Here is a 19,819-nt window from a genome sequence, read left to right as displayed (position 1 = left end):
TGATGCTGCGTGCCACTCCACATGGCACGCAGCGTTGTGGCGCTCCTCTGGCAAAATGACGCAGCACTGAAGGAACACCACATACCCACAGCAACGCGGCTATGGCGCCCTATCAAGGGCACAAAAAGGAGCTGCTTTTTGTGGCTCCTTTTTGCACCCTTGAAAAGCTGGATCTGGGCTGTGGCATGAGGTTGCTTTGGCTCCGATCCAGTGTGAAAAGGGGCAATGTCCAACCGCCCCTTAGGGACTGTATGTACAGCCCTATAGTCACCAAAAGAATTGTTTTCAATACAGGCACTTCTCTATTTGAATTTGGGGGGGGGGGGGGGAATACAACTTGGTTTTTAGCAAGAAAACTATGGACCCACAAGAAAGTAATGCAGCATATTATCCACAGTCAGCAATAGCAGTATTCCTGTTCAGCGCTCCAGCCAACACCCTTTCTATAATAGAATAATGTTATGGGATTGAATAGACATAACACATTTTCCCTCTGCCCTTCCCACCCTTCCTCCCCTTCAATTGTTCCTGGAGGCCACTGATTGTTTATCTGGTGAAATCAGATTAATCTTCCTTACTGGCATAACCTCTTGTATTTCTATCACAGCATAATTTCAAATAAACTATGGCCTTGCCCCACCAGTATATTTTTGGCAAATCCTACATAAAGCATGTATAGGTTTGTGCAACAAATTTGATGATGAATTTATTAGTCTCTGAAGGCTTGCTTTCTAGCAATTGCTTTGATATGCCAAAGCTGTGATTTGAAGCAGGAATTCCAAGAGTACAGTACTTCAGTTACTTAGAGGCAAAACAGGCTGCCCAAAAAGGGCAACCACACACCCACAGTCCCAATATGACCTACTGCTGCTGTTTTAAACCAGCTGCTGAAAAAGAGTGGTTTATTTCCACTCCTTTTCAGGTTGCCTCTTTTCCCTTAGGACGGTGTCAGGGCAGCTTCTGAATGTGTTTGGGGCGTATGTTGTATAAATGCCACATCCTCAATGCAGTCTGATGACCCTTTTGGCCCGTCGGGTTTGGGTCTGTTTTTATTCTGTAAGAGATGCAACTCCCAATCCTTTGCTATTGTCACTAGATGTCACTAGAGGCCTTTCCAGTACTTGTGACTTGAAAGGTCCCAGTGTTTAGAGAATACCTTTCCCCCCTATGAGTCCTGGTGGAGGAGGGGAGCAACAAACATAATTCAGAAGCAAACATAGCCCATGTTACTCATTAAATAAATGTTGCTATGCTGTCTTAATTAGCGCCTCACTTGCAGTCTAGTCAGCCCCAGATTCCTTCTGTACCATGACACAGCAATAACTAAATGATCTCATACATATGCATGGGGAGGTGCAAGACAGGGAGAAGGAGATGCTTTCTTAATGCTTCAGTTGTTTGACAAATAGAGACTGATACTAATGTCTGGAAGAAACTACCAGTCTTCTGACCTTGGAATCTTCTCTCCTGGGAGGTGGCCAGTGCCTGTCATTATCTGGCATGCAGAGTGCTCTTATAGCAGGCTGAGAATAGAATATAAGCTGGAATGGTGCCATTAATTTCCAACTGAAGATGCAGTTAACCACTCTCTTCCTTGGCAATAGAATGCTGGCAACTCCTCCTGTGTTAGCATCAGGATATCTCTAGCCTGAGAAGAGCTATAACAACACAAGCTTTTTTCTACACAATTGAAGGGAAGCATGTTCTGAGCACACCCAGCCCAGAAGATAAATTGCCTGCACTTCAAAATTGCACCTGAATAAGGTTTGACTAATCTTTCTTCCCTGTCTCGGACACAGCATTTGCCCTGCAGCAGTCCCTCCACCAATCTGTCTTCATGCCTTCCCTTTCTGCAAACCCTACACACCGCCTCCATCTCTGCTGGGAACAACACTGTAAGCTGCTGCCGGAGGTCTCAGGCCTCACTGCCAAGAATGTGGCCAAATGGAGTGTGGAAGAGGTGAGTTCTACTTCCTGCTTTTCTTCAGCCTAATTGCAAAGTATTTTCAGTGTAATAGCAGTGGTTCTTTTCGTCTTCTCCTTTATAGCTGTTGCTGATTTTTTGGGATGCGGGTTAAGCTCAGTCTGAAGTTTAGCCAAAGATTTGGAATAGACAAATATGCACCAATTTTGCCTCATGCAGCCGTCCCACTCCTTTTATTAGCTGCCCTATTTGGGGCCCTGCTGACAATAGCTTTTTCTGTGCCTATTTCTGCTGCTGACTCACGTTACATTACAATTGTCTTCCGCATGCTTGCATGACTGTGTCACAAAACATCCTCATAGTGTTGCAGGATTGGTGACAGACTCATTCTACCAAGGCTATGATTTTTCAGTCAAACCTCATGTTGTTCTTTGCTGCAAGCCACAATTTTTTTCCTGCAGCCTAAGCTGTGACACAGCATATCTGCAGAGCATCCTATGCTTTGGCTTTTATTTATTTATTATTTATTTATGGTATTTATACCCCGCCCTTCAGTGCTAAAGGCTATCAGAGCGGCTTACAATTATTATTTTTAATTAGACGGTTCCCTGCCCTCAGGCTTACAATCTAAAAGAGACGACACAAAAGGAGAAGGGAATGGTGGTGGGAAAAGGGATTAGGTCCAGTGGTTATTCTCTCCCTTTGAGGCCTGGTCCAAGGCAGATGGACTGGAGGGAGGGCTCTTCTTCTTCAGGCTAGCCCTGGTGGAGCTGGGCCTGCTTGTTCACTCCCTTACAGGCTGAAGGATGACAATTATCATGGAGGATAACTTTAATTGTCATGGGTGTTGCAAATTGGCTGCTGCACTCCTTCCAGAGCCTTCCAGAGCAGTCCTGCCAGAGAGAGGAGAAGGAGAGGAGTAGCTGGGCGGCCATTTTGAGAGAGTGTGCTTGTTGCTGAAGGGGCGGAACTTCTGTGAGTCACATCTGTGAGGCACTAGGGGGCGGAGCTATCAGACTAGCTCTATATAACTCCTTTCAGAGCCTTCCAGAGCAGTCCTGCCAGAGAGATGAGAAGGAGAGGAGTAGCTGGGCAGCCATTTTGAGTGAGTGACTGAATTTTTTTTAAACCCTTAGGAGAGTGTGCTTGTTGCTGAACGGGTGGAGCTTCTGTGAGTCACATCTGTGAGTCACTAGGGGACGGAGCTAGCAGACTAGCTCTATATAACACCTTCCAGAGCCATGCACCATTAGGCGTGCAATTTTTCCTTTTTTTTAATCCAAAGAAATCTACACCAGTGGCATCAGGTTAGGAGCAAAATGTGAGTCAGAACCTTGCCTTTAAGTATAAGCTAGCAGCCAGGACATTCCTATAAAGTTATATTCCCAGTAGATTGAGTTCGCTGCCAGAGATTAGTGAAAAGGCCAGGTCATCAGGGGCCTCAACGTTGGTGTTTACCAGAGGATTTTTTGAGGAGGAAGCCCACAGTCCTGTTTCAGTGATTACTAAAGACTTCGTAGTATAGACACTGAGGGAACTGCTGCAGTCACCTGCAAAACTTGTGGGATGTTTGTCTTCTTGCCTACAGAAGTGCAGAACTTCACATGCACCAAGTGCAAGTTGGTAGCACTCTTGGAGGAGAAAGTATAGCAGTTGGAGTTCGGAGTAGCTACACTTCAGCACATTAGGGAGCAAGAGGATTTCCTATACACAACGGAACTAATGATCTTGGATGAGTACCATGCAGAGGAAGTTGCTGGAGAGGAGAAGGTCACTTCACATACAAAGGAGGCAGACAGCTGGAGGAATGTCACACAGAAAAGTAGGGCAAGAAGGGATTGTTCTGGGAACTTGCAGCTAGAGAATCTATTCGAAGCTCTTTCCCTTATCAAAGAGGACAAGGAAGAGCAGCATGGACAGACTTCAGGGACAGAGCAAGGGAGCCTGGGAGTCCCACCCGAGGGAACAGTCGCTGCTAAGCCTCGTAGGAGGCGTGTGGTCATAGTGGGGGACTCCTTGCTGAGGGGTACAGAAGCAGTGATTTGTAGGCCTGACAAGATGTCTCAAGAGGTTTTTGTCTCCCCGGGGCCAAAGATCCATGATGTGACAGAGAGCCTGACAAGACTGGTCAAACCTACTGACCCCTTCCTTTTGGTCCACGTGGGAACCAATGATACTGCAAGACACAGCCTTCAGAACATCAAAAGGGATTACAAGGCACTTGGTAGGAAACTGAAAGAAATGGATGCACAAGTTGTCATCTCGTCTCTTCTGCCAGTTGAAGGGCATGGTCCAGGAAGGGAGAGGAAAATAGCGGATGTGAACAACTGGCTCCGCAGATGGTGCCACCGAGAACAATTTGGATTCTTCAGTCATGGGCTGCGGTTTCATGAGGAGGGACTTCTTGCAATGGATGGGTTGCATCTCACGCCAGCTGGAAGAAATGTTTTTGCCAACAGTCTCAAGAATTTGATTAGGAGGGCTTTAAACTGAGTTCTGTGGGGGAGGGAGACAATATGAAGGAAGGCAAAAGGGATGGCGAAAATAGTCAAACTGACATAGAGGAAACAAGACAAAAAGCGAAAGGACCCAACAGTAGGAAGCAAAAAAACTTGCACAGGCAGCAAGTGAAGGGGACCCATGGTCTGCAATGTCTCTACACTAATGCACACAGCATGGGAAATGAGCAAGATGAACTTGAACTCCTAGTACAGCAAAACAAATATGATATAATAGGCATCACTGAAACCTGGTGGGATGAGTCTCATAATTGGAATGTGGAAATAGACGGGTATAACCTTTTTAAGAGAAATAGGCCAAAAAGGAAAGGAGGAGGAATAGCACTATATGTCAGAGATATTTACACCAGTGAAGAGATCCAGGACATCAATACTGGCAGCCAAGTGGAGAGCATCTGGATAAAAATTAAAGGGCAGGGAAACAACAAGGATGTTATTGTGGGAGTCTACTACAGACCCCCAAGTCAGATGGAGGAATTGGACGATGCCTTTCTAGAACAGATGAACATACACTCAGAAAGGAGAGATGTAGTAGTGATGGGTGACTTAAACTACCCTGATATTTGCTGGAAGTCAAACTCAGCCAAATCCTCAAGGTCTAGCAAATTCCTCACTTGCTTCGAAGATAATTTCATTGTCCAAAAGGTGGAAGAGGCAACAAGGGGGCCAGCTATTTTAGATCTGATCCTAACCAACAAGAATGACTTGGTTAATGGGGTGCAAGTGGTGGGATCCTTAGGTGGAAGTGACCATGTTCTACTGGAGTTTGTTATACAGTGAAAAGGAGAAGCCAGGCATAGTCACACATTCTAGACTTTAGAAGAGTGGATTTCAGTAAACTTAGAGAAATATTGAGGGGGATCCCATGGTCAGAAATATTAAAAGAGATGGGAGTTCAGGACGGATGGGAGTTTCTCAAAAGGGAGATACTGAAGGCACAATTTCAAACAGTTCCAGTGAGAAACAAAAATGGGAGGTGTCTAAAGAAACCAGGATGGATGACTAAGGAACTTTCAACTGAGCTAAGTTTTAAACGGAACATGTATAAGAAATGGAAAAAGGGGGAAATCACGAAAAAGGAATTCAGACAAATAGCAAGCACATGTAGGGGTAAAGTCAGAAAAGCTAAAGCGCAGAATGAACTCAGACTTGCTAGAGAGGTTAAAAACAATAAAAAGGGCTTTTTTGGATATGTCCGCAGCAAAAAGAAGAAGAAGAAGGAAATGGTAGGGCCACTGCGTGGAGAAGATGGCAAAATGTTAACAGGGGACAGAGAAAAGGCAGAATTACTCAACACCTTCTTTGCCTCAGTCTTCTCAGAAAAGGAAAAGGGTGCTCAACCTGAGGATAATGGAGCAGAGGACAGAATAGGGGAAATTCAGCATAGAATAAGTAAAGAGATAGTAGAGCAATATCTTGTTAATCTAAATGCATTTAAGTCTCCAGGACCAGATGAACTAAATCCAAGGGTATTAAAGGAACTGGCAAATGTAATATCGGAGCCATTGGCAATAATCTTTGAGAATTCCTGGAGAACAGGAGAAGTCCCAGCAGACTGGAGGAGGGCAAACGTTGTTCCCATCTTCAAAAAGGGGAAAAAAGAGGATCCCAACAATTATCGTCCAGTTAGTCTCATATCAATCCCAGGAAATATTCTAGAGCAGATCATTAAACAGAGAATCTGTGAACATTTAGAAGGCAATTCCATAATCACAAAAAGTCAACATGGGTTTCAGAGAAAGAAGTCATGCCAGACAAACCTGATCTCTTTTTTTGATAAAACTACCAGCTTGTTAGATGAAGGGAATGCTGTGGATATAGTATATCTTGATTTCAGTAAGGCCTTTGACAAGGTTTCCCATGACATTCTTGCAAACAAGCTTGTAATATGTGGACAAAGCAACTGTTACATGGATTTGTAATTGGTTGACTGACCGCACCCAAAGGGTGCTCAACAATGGCCCCTTTTCATCCTGGAGAGAAGTGACCAGTGGGGTCCCACAGGGCTCTGTCCTGGGCCCAGTGTTATTCAACATCTTTATCAATGACTTGGATGACAGAATTGGGGGTATACTCATCAAATTTGCAGATGACAACAAATTAGGAGGAGTAGCTAACACCCCATAGGACAGGATCAAAATTCAAAATGACCTGAATAGACTAGAAAGCTGGGCCAAAACTAACAAAATGAAATTCAACACAGAGAAATGCAAAGTACTGCACTTAGGGCAGAAAAATGAAATGTACAGATATACGATGAGGGACACCTGGCTGAATGAGACTACATGTGAAAGGGATCTAGGAGTCCAAGTAGACCACAAGTTGAACATGAATCAACAGTGTGATGCGGCAGCTGAAAAGGTCAATGCAATTTTAGGCTGCATCAATAAAAAAGTATAGTGTCCAGATCAAGAGAAGTAATAGTGCCACTATATTCTGCTTTGGTAGGCCCCACCTGGAATATTGTGTCCAGTTCTGGGCACCACAATTTAAAAAAGACTTTGAGAAACTGGAGCGTGTCCAAAGGAGGGCGACTAAAATGGTGAAGGGTCTGGAAACCATGTCCTATGAGGAACGACTTAGGGAGCTGGGGATGTTTAGCCTGGAAAAAAGAAGGTTAAGAGGCGATATGATAGCCCTGTTTAAATATTTGAAGGGATGTCATATTGAGGAGGGAGCAAGCTTGTTTTCTGTAGCTCTAGAGAACAGGACCTGGAGCAATGGATGTAATCTGCAGGAAAGGAGATTCCACCTCAACATTTGGAGGAACTTCCTGACAGTAAGGGCTGTTGGACAGTGGAACACACTCCCTAGGAGTGTAGTGCAGTCTCATTCTTTGGAGGTCTTTAAGCAGAGGCTGGATGGCCATCTGTCAGGGATGCTTTGATTGAGATTTCCTGCATGGCAGGGGGTTGGACTGGATGTCCCTTGTGCTCTCTTCCAACTCTACGATTCTATGATTCTATGCACCATGGGATGAAGGCAGGAATTATTGATCCTATCCGAAATGCATGAGTTTTGCAGGTGGGTAGAAGTCCTTCAGCTGGCACTGGTTTCCAAAGTTAATGCATTTTCATTTCATCCCTGCTTAGCCATGGCAGTCTACTGGATGACCTTGAGCAGCTCACGCTGTCTTAGTCTAAGAGGAAGGCAATGGCAATTTTTCTCTGAATGAATGCTGCCAAGAAAATCGTATGATAGTGCCACCACATGTTGGACACAACTTGAAGGCACATAACAAAAACAACAAAATACTTTTTTTGGTGGTGTTTGTCAAAGTGGATAATCTGCATTCTATGTTTAAAAATCTGTAAATTGTTGATTATGGTATTCTGAAAACCTGGTATTTAAATATTTGTATGCCAAATGGAACTATTTTTTACAGGGAGATGATGATTAAGGATATGAACAAATGAAGTTCCCTTATACCAAACAATAGTTTAGTGTTTAATGAACACGCTCATGTAATCCCCATTTCCTCTCCTCTGGTATACTTATGGGGAGAAGATAACAAAGCTTTTATTTTCACTGTTAAGTAACTGCATTTTAATATTAATTATGAACCTCTCCAATGTGACTGATCTTAGAGTTTACTGAAAAAAGCCAGCTTCATTAGCTAGCTTGATGTTAGCTTGTTTCAATAAAACATAGTTGTCTCGGGGTTTGGTCCTGGGCCCAGTGCTAGACAATATCTTTATAAATGACTTAGGGGCGAAGCACATGGCCGATAAGGAACGGCCTCTGGCTGCTTCGGCCACAACAGAACCTGGACTGCGGCGACTGCACAGCCCACTTCCAAAGCAGTCTGCCGCCAATGTCCCAATCCAACCACCACCATGACCTTGGTTTATCCCAGCTCCTTTTTATGGTGGCTTTGGGCTGCTTTAGGAGGCCTTGGAGCAGCTTCTGGCCACTTTGGGCTATGCATCGTTTCAATGCTACACACCTCATAGCAGCTAGAAGCCGTTTTATTTGGCCTGTGTGTTTTGGGCCTCTGATGATGGAATAGAAGAAATGATTATCAAATTTGGAGATGACATCAAAATAAGGTGGACAGGAACAGAATTCAAGATGACCGTGACAAATTGGAGAGCTGGGCAAAAACTAGCAAAATGAATTTCAACAGGGAGAATGTAAGGTAGTACAGTTAGGCAGAATAAATGAAATGCACAGATACATGATGGATGATACCTTGCTGGAAAGCAGTCCATGTGAAAGGGGTCTAGGAGTCTTAGGAGACTGTACGCTAAACATGAGTCAACAGTGCGATGCAGTGGCCAAAACTTCAGTGCAATTCTAGGCTATATCAACAGGAGCATAGTGTCCAGTTTGAGCAAAGGAGAAATGCCACTCTTTTCTGCTTTGGTCAGACCCCACCTGGAATCCTGTGTCCAGTTATGGGCGCAGCATTTCAAGAAGGATATTGACAAGATGAAACATGTCCAGACAAGGGTGACAAATGATAAAGGGTCTGGAAACCAAACTTTATGAAAAATGATTTTGGAAGTTTGGGTATTTTTTAAGCTAAGAAAAGAAGGGAATTGAGCCATCTTGAAATATCTGAAGGGATGTCATGTAGAAGATGGAGCAAGCTTGTTTTCTGCTGCTCCAGAGACTAGAATATATGAACAGCTGATTCATATTACAAGAAAAGAGATTAAACATTGGGAAGAACATACTGAAAGAAACGACAGTGGAAAAGACCATGTTGAAGGGTTTTGGTCTCTGCTTCTTTGGGGTTGTTAAACAGAGGTTGGATGAGGATTTTCATGGTGTTCTTTACTATTGCATTCCTGGAAGGCATGGGCTGGACTAGATGGTCCTTGCAGCCCCTTCTATTTCTAAGATTCTATGATTAAAAATAGTACCTGCACATTAACTTTGTAGCTGAGGTTCTACAAGAGCCAGATACTTGTGCATTCTCTCTCTCTCTCTCTCTCTCTCTCTCTCTCTCTCTCTCTCTCTCTCTCTCTCTCTCTCTCTGTGTGTGTGTGTGTGTGTGTGTGTAATGAAAGCTGGGAATCCATGGATTCATGGAGGGTGACTTCCTATCCCCAGTGCCCAGTCATGTTTAGAAAACTCTTTGAGCGTCTTTCTTCCTTGCTGAAGCACTGCTTTCTAGAAGGTCTGATAGCACAGGGGTTTTCTTCCTATTAATCATCTTTAAATGGAAAGGTTTTTGTACATGGCACTTGATGATTTACTCATCATAGGTACCTTCTATTCAGAAGGAAGAGTGCTGTATATACTCAACTATAAGTCAAGAAGTTTATGCCCCAAAATTGACCCTAAAATCCTGGGTCAACTTATATATAGGTCAATACACTAGTACTGATCAGAAAGGTCCTAAAGCAAGCAAGCCTATTGCCTGTGTTTTTCTGTGTGCTTGTGTGTGAAAGAGGTTTCCAGTCTGATGTGCAAGAATCCTCTTCTTATGGGAAAAACTCCCTATTTAACTCCACTTGTTTCTCTCTCCAGTCTGATCTGCAGGGTTTCTCTTCCCAGGGAAGAAAAGCCCCATTTAACACCACTTGCTTCTCACCCCAATTTGATCTGCAAGCCCTCTCTTCCAAGGGAAAAAAACTCCCCATTTAACTCCACTTGCTTCTCTCCCCAGTCCGATCTGCAAGGCTGCTTTTCCCAGGGTAAAAAACGCTCCATTGAACACCACTTGCTTTCCTTCTCAAACTGATGTTACAGCCTCTCCTCCAGCACCTGGGAATCTGTGTTAGGAGGTCGGGAGAGGTCCAGAGAAGGAGAAGGAGGGACAGAAGTGGTATTTCTCCCATTCCACCCTTCATTATAAAGGTAGTCCCTTGACATGAATGTCTAGACGTAACCGACTGCAGGGGGAGGTGCTCATCTCCATTTTTAAGCTGAAGAGCCAGAGAACTGCTCTGGTGGTCATGTGGCCAGCATGACTGCACTGAATGCTGTTACCTTCTCACTTAAGTGGTACCTATTTATTTACTTGCATTTGCATGCTTTCAAACTGCTAGGTTGGCAGAAGCTGGGACTAGTGATCAGAGCTCACCGCTTCATGCAGCATTGCTGACCTTCCGATCTTCTGATCATCAGAACTGGCATCTTAAGCACTATGTCCCCTAATTTTTACCCTCCACTTATCCATGGGTCATATCAAAATGCATGATTTTGACCCTGAAACCTTCCCTTGACTTATACAGTGGTACCCCGGGATACGAATGCGCCGCCTTACGAAATTTCCGGGTTACGAAAAAAATCCTATTAAAAAAACTGTTCCGCGTTACGAAAGTTTTTTCGGGTTACGAAAAAACTTTTGGTGCTTTTCGGCGCTATTTCGCACCAAATTGCGGCTTTTCCCCATTAGCGCCTATGGCAATTCGGCTTGCGAAAGCCTTTCGGGTTACGAAAGCGGCAGCGGAACGAATTAATTTCGTAACCCGGGGGACCACTGTACATGAGGTCATCTTGTACACGAGTATATATGGTATATGCAATTTTAAGAAACTGTTAGGCTTGCATCCTGATTCTGTGTTTACTTGGTTAAGTCTTCCTCAATTCAAGTTTTTTTTTAAAAACAAGAAGTATGTCATAATGCAAATGTCTTGACTATCAGATATAAATTAATCTCACCTTTTTCAGAATACTGACTGCAAGGCACTGTTTTTGGTCAGTTTCCCATCCCCTGGGAATGTCATACCATCTGAAACTTTAAGCGATATAAGCCTTTAGTGTAATTCTATGCATATATTTTCAGAAGTATGTTTGGCTAGTTTGAAGAGAGCTTCGTTTTTGAAGGGTACATAGAATTGCAGCCTGTCAATTCCTATCAAGGAATACATTTCTTCAGTTTTAAATTTTAGACTTCCAGGGAAGTAGCAACATTTCATCATTAGTCAAACAAGGGAAAGGAAAGAAAATATACAAAATGAATTATTAGCTTATGAACTTAGAAGTGGAACAATTAAAAAAAGTTGAAAAGTGCTTATTGCTAGGAGAGTTGTGTAAAATGAGAGTGCCTCTTACTTCATCTCAGTAGTATCTCAAAGAAAACCAGATAGGTTATTTTTAATTTTCATATATTGCTTCATCATTGGAAGCAACTGAAATCATATTTAACTACTCAAGACCTTAAGTTTTGCTCTCAGCAATCCTTTCTCTTCTACCAAGAGCTGTCATTTCAGTGTTAATTTCTCAAAAGCTTCTTACTGTTTTTTCCAAATGTTATTTAATGCGAGACTGTATTTGTGTCATGTTTGACAATTTCAATTCCTCATTAATTAATCCTGCAAGAGATATTAATACAGGGGTGGGAAGCTTGTCCGAAGCTTAGAAAAACTGGTTTCTTTTTTAATATTTTTTTCCAAAATCCTACCAAATCCTATTTTGATTTGTGCTGTTAGAGAACTGGCATTGTTTATTGTGAAGTAGTCGTATATAAAGTATGTTCTTTGTGGACTACCTTATGGCAGTGGCAGCTTCTACATTCACATCTGTGGTTTTTGACTCCCCACACTTCATTGTTCATCTGTTACAGTAGACTGTTAATTTATCTTAATGGAACCCAATGATGAACTGTTTGATAAGATGGTGTTATCTGACTCAAGCCTGATCTACTCATATCCCTACCAGCTAGGAGTGACACACCATCTTTATTGCTTGAAATCCCTACATGAGCTTCCTCCTGGGACCATACTTTTATATCCCAGAGAGTGTTACCATTCATGTAAGCAGCCCTGGGGCAACTTTTTTAACAGAATCTTGGGAAGGAATATAATTTAGTGGAGGAGCACGTGCTTTGCATGCAGAAGGTCCCAAATTCAGTTGCTGCCACCTCCAATTACAGAATCACTCCCACTTCTAACTAAAAGATCAATGTTGATTGCATAGTAAACTCAAGGAGGAAGTAGAAAGGAAAAAGCATGCATGAAGAACTGAAGAAGGGATGAATCACTTATAGGAATAGTGTAAGGAAACTAAAAGTTCAGAACTAGCTGAAACTGGACAGGGAACAAAAAGGTTTTTCCCCCCAGATAAGTTTGAAATGGAGCATGCTCAAAGAATTCATTCAAAGAAATGATGGGATTGCTGTTTAGTAAGGAGGGTAAAATGCTAAGAGATCACAACAAACTCAACACCTATTTTGCTTTGCCCCCCCCCCCCCCCCGCCCTGGCCATATTGCAAGTCTGGATTGCTAAGAATTGCAAATCAAAAGTACTGAAAGAACTTGAACCCTGTGAACCACTTGCCATCATTTTTTAGAAATCTTAAGGAAGGATTGAGGTGCCAGAGGATTGGAGATGAGCAAACTTTGTCCTTCTCTTCAGAGGGCAAAAAAGGTCAGCCTGACTTCAGTACCAGGCAGAATATTAGAACAGATTATAAAATATTTGGATGAAATGCAGTGATCAGTAGGAGCCAGCCTGGGTTTGTCAAGAACAAATCCTGCCAGACCAATCATCTATACAGTGGGCCCTCCACATTTGCTGGGGTTAGGGGTGCAGGACCCCATGAAACTGGAAAAACTGTAAATAAAAAAGCCACTTTTTTACCTGCTAGAACACCTCCCTATGAATCTCTAGGTCCTCCGGTGGAACTCTGTGGTCAACATCCACTGGAAATTGACCATAGAATCATGATGAAAAACCTATAAATGCCTAGAGTAGTATTTTCTCTACCAATCTCTCGGTCCTTCAGCATGACTACCTACAGAGCCACACTGGACAACCTAGAGAAAACATCTGCAAATAATAAAATCCGCAAAAGTCAGAGGCGCAAATGTGGAGGGCCAACTGTATATACAGTATTTTGATCAGCTCATTAGTTTAATGGGTGGGAGAATGTTATAAATCTCATTTATCTGGTTTCAGCAAAGCATTTGATAAGTCTCCCATATGTTGGTTAGCAAACTGATTAAATATGGAATGGTTGATACAACATCAGATGGATCCATTATTGGTTGGACTCAGTTGCTGAAAAGGACTTGTGCTGCAATCTTGGTCAGGAAAAGCACACACAAAAAACCCATGCTTTTGCTGCTGGCAAGATGGCGGCTGCAACTTCATCTGTCTCCACTAAGGGCCACTCTATCCCCAGGAGTTTCTCCTTTCTTCAGCAGAGTCTGGCTTATCATTACTAGACACTAGACATCCTGGGAAGGCAACCTATCTTCATAAAGACAGAGGAATCCAAAGAAATCACTCTTCCTTGGATTCTGGGAGTGGGGAGAGGATGATCACCAGCTTCTCCCAGCTCACCCCCAGACAACATGGTCTTCCCATTGCACTCTGACAGGCAAGATGGGGAACTGTCCTTTACCAACCCCTACCCAACAAATTAGGATTTTGTTCCCCCAGAAGAGCACTTTCACATCCTCCTGCGTAAGGTCAAAAAGGTTTCACAGGTTTCTGATATGGCTGATCTGCTGTCTTCTACCTCTGAGAGTGTGACAGAAATTGGGGCTGGAGCTAAGACTGGGAATTCTACTGTTCCATTTCCTAATATTTTGAAAGAAACATCATCTAAAGGGGCTTCTAAGCCTTCCTTAGTTCAGAGTAATTGTTGTTATTATGCCTCTTTCTGATGTCATGTCCAAGTTGAAGACCCCTCTTGCAGATGCCCCATGGCAGCCTTGGTATCTGGATTGATTTCTCCTAAATGGCAATGAATTATCTGAATGTTCATGAATAGCTTGAATACTCATGAATTGCCTGAGGAGAGAAAGACCAGATTTTATTTATTTATGGGGTTTATATCCTGCCTTTATCCCAAAATGGAATTAATTTTGGTCTTTTTCCCCTCCTTTTTCTTTTTTGCACAAATCTCATGAGGCTTGGAGCTGCGTACCCCTTCTTTTTTGGGGGGTGGGTGGATGGGTATTGTTGAGTTCTTTTCTAGACAATGTACTCATGGAAACAAAAGAAAAGGGGAAAAACTATGCCTACTGTTCCAGGGGAAAAAAATCTCCCATCAATGGGAGAAAATAATATCAGATGTATCTATATCTCTGGGCTGTTGTGTAGAATTTTGCAGTCCCTTTCATGACCACTTTTATATCCTTATGAACTTTTAGAAGCCATTCCTGGCTTCTCAAGGAAATGGGCACAGCTGGTACACAAGTTTTAAATGTGCGAAAGCACTCCTGGTCACAGCAGAGACCTGGGCCTCCAGGTTCAAAGCTGAGTCCAAGAGTACCCCCAAACTGTGAACCTGTGTCTTCAGGGGGAGTGTGACCCCATCTAACACAGGCTGGATCCGTATTCCTTGATCTGCCTTCCGACTGGCCAGGAGCACTTCTGTCTTGTCTGGATTAAGTTTCAACTTGTTTGCTTCATCCAGTCTATTACTGAAGACAGACACTGGTTTAGGACCAGGACAGCCTCCTTGGATTAAGATAGGTAGGAGAGTTGAGTGTTGTCTGCATATTGATGACACCACACCCCAAAAATGCAGACAACCTCTCCCAGCAGTTTCATCTATATGTTAAACAGCATAGGAAACAACACAGAACCCTGAGGGACCCCACAGGTCAATAGCCAGGGGTCAAAGAGGAGTCCCCCAGTATCACCTACTGGATTCGCCCCTACAGGATGGTATTGAGTCACTGTAAAACAATACCTCCAAGCCCCATCCCAGAGAGGCGGTCGAGAAAGATACCATGATCAGTGGTATTGACAGCCACTGAGAGGTCCAAGAGAAACAACAGGGACACACACACACACTGTCCAGTTCCCTGTGTAGGTTATCCATCAAGGCAGTCAAGGCTGTCTCTGTTCCATAGCCAGGTCTGAAACCAGATTGAAATGGATAATCCGTTTCATCCAGAAACCCCTGGACAAAGAGTTACTTTGTCTCTTCTCCCAGATCAAACAAGTCAGACAAGCACCTTTAGATATTGCAAGAGAGCATCTTCTCCAAATCTGCATGAAAGAGCCTGCAGGAGCAGTTCTTAGTCTTTTAATCTATTTTCTTCCTGGTGCCCAAAAAGAACAAGTCCTGGAGGGCCATTTTAGATCTCAAGAGAGTGAATTGGTTTATGCTGTAGAAGCTTTTTGAATGGGAACCTCCCTCTCCAATATAGAGAGGATTCAGATGGGGGACTTCTTGCCTACCTCAATTTGAAAGAGGCTTATTTACACATTTTGATTTATCCAGCCCACATTATCAAGGAGCTTATTATCAATACTGCACTCCCATTTGCTGTCATCGTTTCTTAGGAGTGGTGGTGGTTTTGGCACATCTTTAGTAAAAATAATAATAATAAATGTTTATCTATATTTGAATGATGCATTAATTCTTTCTCTTTCTCTCCAGCACCTTATTCTATTGCATGTGTTGACCATGCAAACTATGCCTCAGTTTACGAGACTTTGTTTCCTTCTCTTTCAGTATCTTTAAATTCATCTTACTATGTTTCACTTTGTCTGCAGCCAACCTGAACCATTCCACTGCTCTAAATAGCTGCAGTCCCCAGTGTGCCCTGAAATCAAACAGGGGCTCTAAAGGGATACATCTTCTACTACAGTCCGTCCTCGCCTTACGCGGGGGATCCGTTCCGGATCCCTCCGCGTAAGGTGAATTCCGCCTATGCTCAAGCCCCATTGGAAACAATGGGGCTCGTGCGCGGCAGCGCGGGCACGCGCAGGGCGCAACAGGCGCGCACGCCCATTCAATTGAATGGGATGCGCTGCCCCTTCCACCCCGCGCGCGCCCCATGGCTTGAGCGTATATGCTCAAGGCCGCGTATGGTGCGCCCGCGTATGGCGCGGGCGCGCTGTACATGCTTGGCTCATGAGAGCAGTCAAGGCTGCTTTGTACAGTTTGAGCTGGCCTTCTTAGCCCATTGAAATGTTATCTCCCTTTTGCATTAAATTTATTGCCTCTCTTTTGGCTAGATCCTATTATTTGTCAAATTTCACATCAGCTATGATATCTTCAATGTTTAAGGAAACATTGCTTATCCTCTCCTAGTAATATACAAGGCAGAAGAGGCAGGCACAGTTTCACCATTCTTAGGCCCAGAAGCAGATGAAAGTCCCTCCCATCCCCCCCAACTGCCACTGGCTTGGCCTCAGAGGAAGACAATAATCAGCTGTATCTGCTTCACTTAATCTCCTCCATTGCCATCTCCTCCTCCACTGCCATCCCCTTTCCTTGGGTGCCCTGTCTTTAAAGTCTGAGGGCAAGGAACTGGGTTTTTTTATCTTGTTCTTTTTCTTGTAAAGCACCATCTCTCTCTCTCTCTCTCTCTCTCTCTCTCTCTCTGTGTGTGTGTGTGTGTGTGTGTGTGTGCTTTGTTAAAACAAATTAAAAAATTGGCTAAGTGGGGAAAATACTTTCATTGCTGTATTGCTGACCATCCCTTTAATATTTCTGCCTTCTGTTTCTAATACTTGTATAGGTGGTCGGTTTTATCCAGCGTCTCCCTGGGTGCAAGGATCAGGCCCCACTCTTCCGGCAAGAGGTAAGTCAGTCCTGGCTGTGCAATTCTAATAACCAGCTGCAGCCACAAGAAATACAAAAGAGGTCCCTTGAGCTGCTGGTAGGTGGAGCCAGGTTAACTGAAAGGTCTATCAGGTGTATGAAGTGTCATCTCTCCCACTTAGTTTACCTTTCCCCTCCCCACATTATAGGGATGTAAATGGTCACTTTGCTTACTGAGGATGAGGATGTTGTTGATGATGAACTTTATCTATACCCGTTCTTTATTTATTCAGTCATCTTTATATTGTATTTCCTTGGACTAAGGGAAGGAAAGGAACGCTGTTGTTATTCTTATTTGTGTGGATTGCTTCAGTACGTTTGTAACATCTTTATGCTTTTAATAATAATTAATAATTTGTTTTATTTATATACCGTTATTCCAAAGATCATAACGGTGAACAATAAGCAAGCTAATTAGCAAGTAAGCTAATTTGCCCCCAACAGTCTGGGTACTCATTTTAGCGACCTCGGAAGGATGCCAGCCTGAGTCGAGCTTGGGCCCTTTGCTGGTCTTGAACTCGCAACCTTGTGGTTTTGAGTGAATGGCTGCAGTAGAGGCATTTAACCACTGCGCCACCAGGGCTCCTTTTGAAAGACACTCTCACCCATCTCCAGGTGGCCCAAGCCTATTCCATACAGAATGGTATCACAGTAATAGAACCTCTTCTTTCTTTTCTCCAATTCAGAACTCTGTTTTTCCTTAGCTACTCTTCATGAGGAAACTGCCACTATCCTGAAGGAACACTTTCCTACCCTCTGACCCCTGCTCACATTGCTCCCAAATACCTTCATCTAAGTTCTTCCCAAAATAAGTGATATTAGATCATGTCCTGCCTCTATTTTGAGAAGCTCCAAAGAAAATAGAGTAATTTGTGGGTTCTGGGTAGTTTTATGTGTGAAGCTAGAAGTTGCATGGTTCAGGGGCTCTCCTTGTGGTTTGGACAAAATACCTTGAAAATCATGCCAAAAATATTTTTAAAAAAACATTTTTGAGCAGGCAGGCAACTTTGGAGGTCTGTTAGGAAGCTACAGGGGCCACATGCTGCTTGTAGTCTGCATTTTGCGCATCCTGTATATACAGGCCACACTTTGTTTATCTTGGTATAGATTATTAACATTTTAATTGTATTGAACTGAATCTGAGAGATAGTATTGTTAAAAGGTATTTAATAAGTATTTATTTAACTGAAAGTATTTAACTAAACCAGCTGTCAAGTTTTCAAGGTGGGAGTGTTGCCCAGATGGTTACTCTAGCCAGGATCTTATAGTGGCAGACCACTTGTCTGATGGCCCATTAAGCAAGTGGTGATATTCATTCTGCACTTGCACAGGAATGCAGTGGCAGCAGGAGGCTATAATCCATATGTTTCTCGAATGCTTCATTTCCAGGGATGGGGTTGCTACTGATGCTGCATTTTCCTCCTTTTCATCGCTTTAAAAATAGTATTGTTTTTTAAATATTATTACAAAGAAAAGAAACAGAAGAGAAGCAGTGAAACAAGCAAAGTAAAGTTGATGGTGTATGAAGAAAGAGTAAACATACATAGATATAAGCTGACTACATTTTCAAAAACACATTTTCCTGAAGCTGACATCTATAACATACATATTCAGTTATAGCTAAAGCAGTAAGATCTTCAGGCTGTTGATGGTGAATGTTTAGCTTTCCAAACCTGGTGTATAAATGTTTTTGCAAGAGCAAAGGTAGAAAGGCTCCAACATTAACCCTCAGTTAAATTCCACATTGTAACATTATAATTTTAAACAAAGATATCTATGGTTTTATGGCTAGTGTTTAAATTGTAACACATTGTGACACATCTAACCAAAAAGAATAACCACTGAACAGACTCATATCATATATTACAAGGAAATATTATCTGCATTACATGGCAAACATTTAGTTGAAGCAGAGAGTTTCTTTCCAAAAAGGATAGTCCAGTAAACACCTGAAACATCAACTTCTGCTGGACCAAAAGTAGTTTATGTCTAAAGAGATTTCTATTGATTCATTTAACATTATATTCCTATCCTTGCAGTCACTGCCATCACCATCTTTTTCTTTTTGCCACTGCCTCTACCTTTTTTGTAACCATAACTACATGGGCGGAGGTATAGGTTCTCAGACTCCGAGAACAAGAAAGGTGGCCAGCTCAGGCATGTGTAATACTGATTTCATTTACAGTCTTATTTTGCTGCACACCATCATTAGAAGAATCTTGTCAGCGTTCTTTAAATGCAGGGTTTTGTTTTGTTTTTTAAGTGCTACCATGTATTAGTTCCTTAGGTCAAGCAGCATTTAAATAATAGGGCTTTTTGTAATCTGTCCAGGAATGAAGTAAAAGTTGTACTTCTTAATGAGCAGAAGTGAAGAAAGTGATGACTCAGTTTATAATTCTGCAAAGCCAGTTTTGATTACACATAGGCTTTTTCTGTAGAGAGCCAGTGGCACTAGTTTGGCCAAAATGGGACATTTGTGGGTACAGGCTTTTTATTTATTTATTTATTTTGTTCTGCCCCAAATGCACGCACACACACGCATGGACACACCACCAGCAATCACAAATCACCTCCCTTGTCCTTCCCAGTTGCCAGCCCATTTAAAGCCCCATGCAACTAGCCATATGACCAGCAACTCGATCAAAAAAACAGTCAACTGTCTGTACAATACATCAGTGCACCCAGTGACATATTGGCACAGCACAGTCATGGAGGCCCTCCATACATGCTCCTTCCCCCATGGCCCCCTATTAGACCAACCAGTTTGTTATTGTTCTTATTCAATCCATCGTATTGTTGGCAATCTGCTGTATTTGTTGTAATTTCATTTCATGGATTATGCGATGGGTTGATGGTGTAGTTGACCACTTGTACACATCAGCTATCCATTTGAGGGCGGGAGACAGGAAA

At 42.8% G+C, this 19,819-nt stretch overlaps 1 protein-coding gene across 3 annotated transcripts in view; it reads left to right on the top strand.

Moving 5' to 3' along the window:
- The window catches only part of LOC149301685 (lethal(3)malignant brain tumor-like protein 4), a 74,983-nt gene that overhangs the window by 51,403 nt on the left and 3,761 nt on the right, over window positions 1–19,819 (top strand). For all 3 annotated transcript variants that reach the window (XM_089483705.1, XM_089483703.1, XM_089483704.1), the window contains 2 exons: window positions 1,800–1,960; window positions 16,827–16,889. In XM_089483705.1, the coding sequence (XP_089339831.1) occupies window positions 1,800–1,960; window positions 16,827–16,889 (224 nt within the window). The remainder of the gene's footprint in view (window positions 1–1,799; window positions 1,961–16,826; window positions 16,890–19,819) is intronic.

Source organism: Sceloporus occidentalis, unplaced genomic scaffold (assembly GCF_023333645.1).
Source record: "Sceloporus occidentalis isolate IW3139 unplaced genomic scaffold, rSceOcc1.0.p SCAF_20, whole genome shotgun sequence".
Taxonomy (NCBI): domain Eukaryota; kingdom Metazoa; phylum Chordata; class Lepidosauria; order Squamata; family Phrynosomatidae; genus Sceloporus; species Sceloporus occidentalis.
This window is presented reverse-complemented; position numbering and strand designations above follow the sequence as displayed.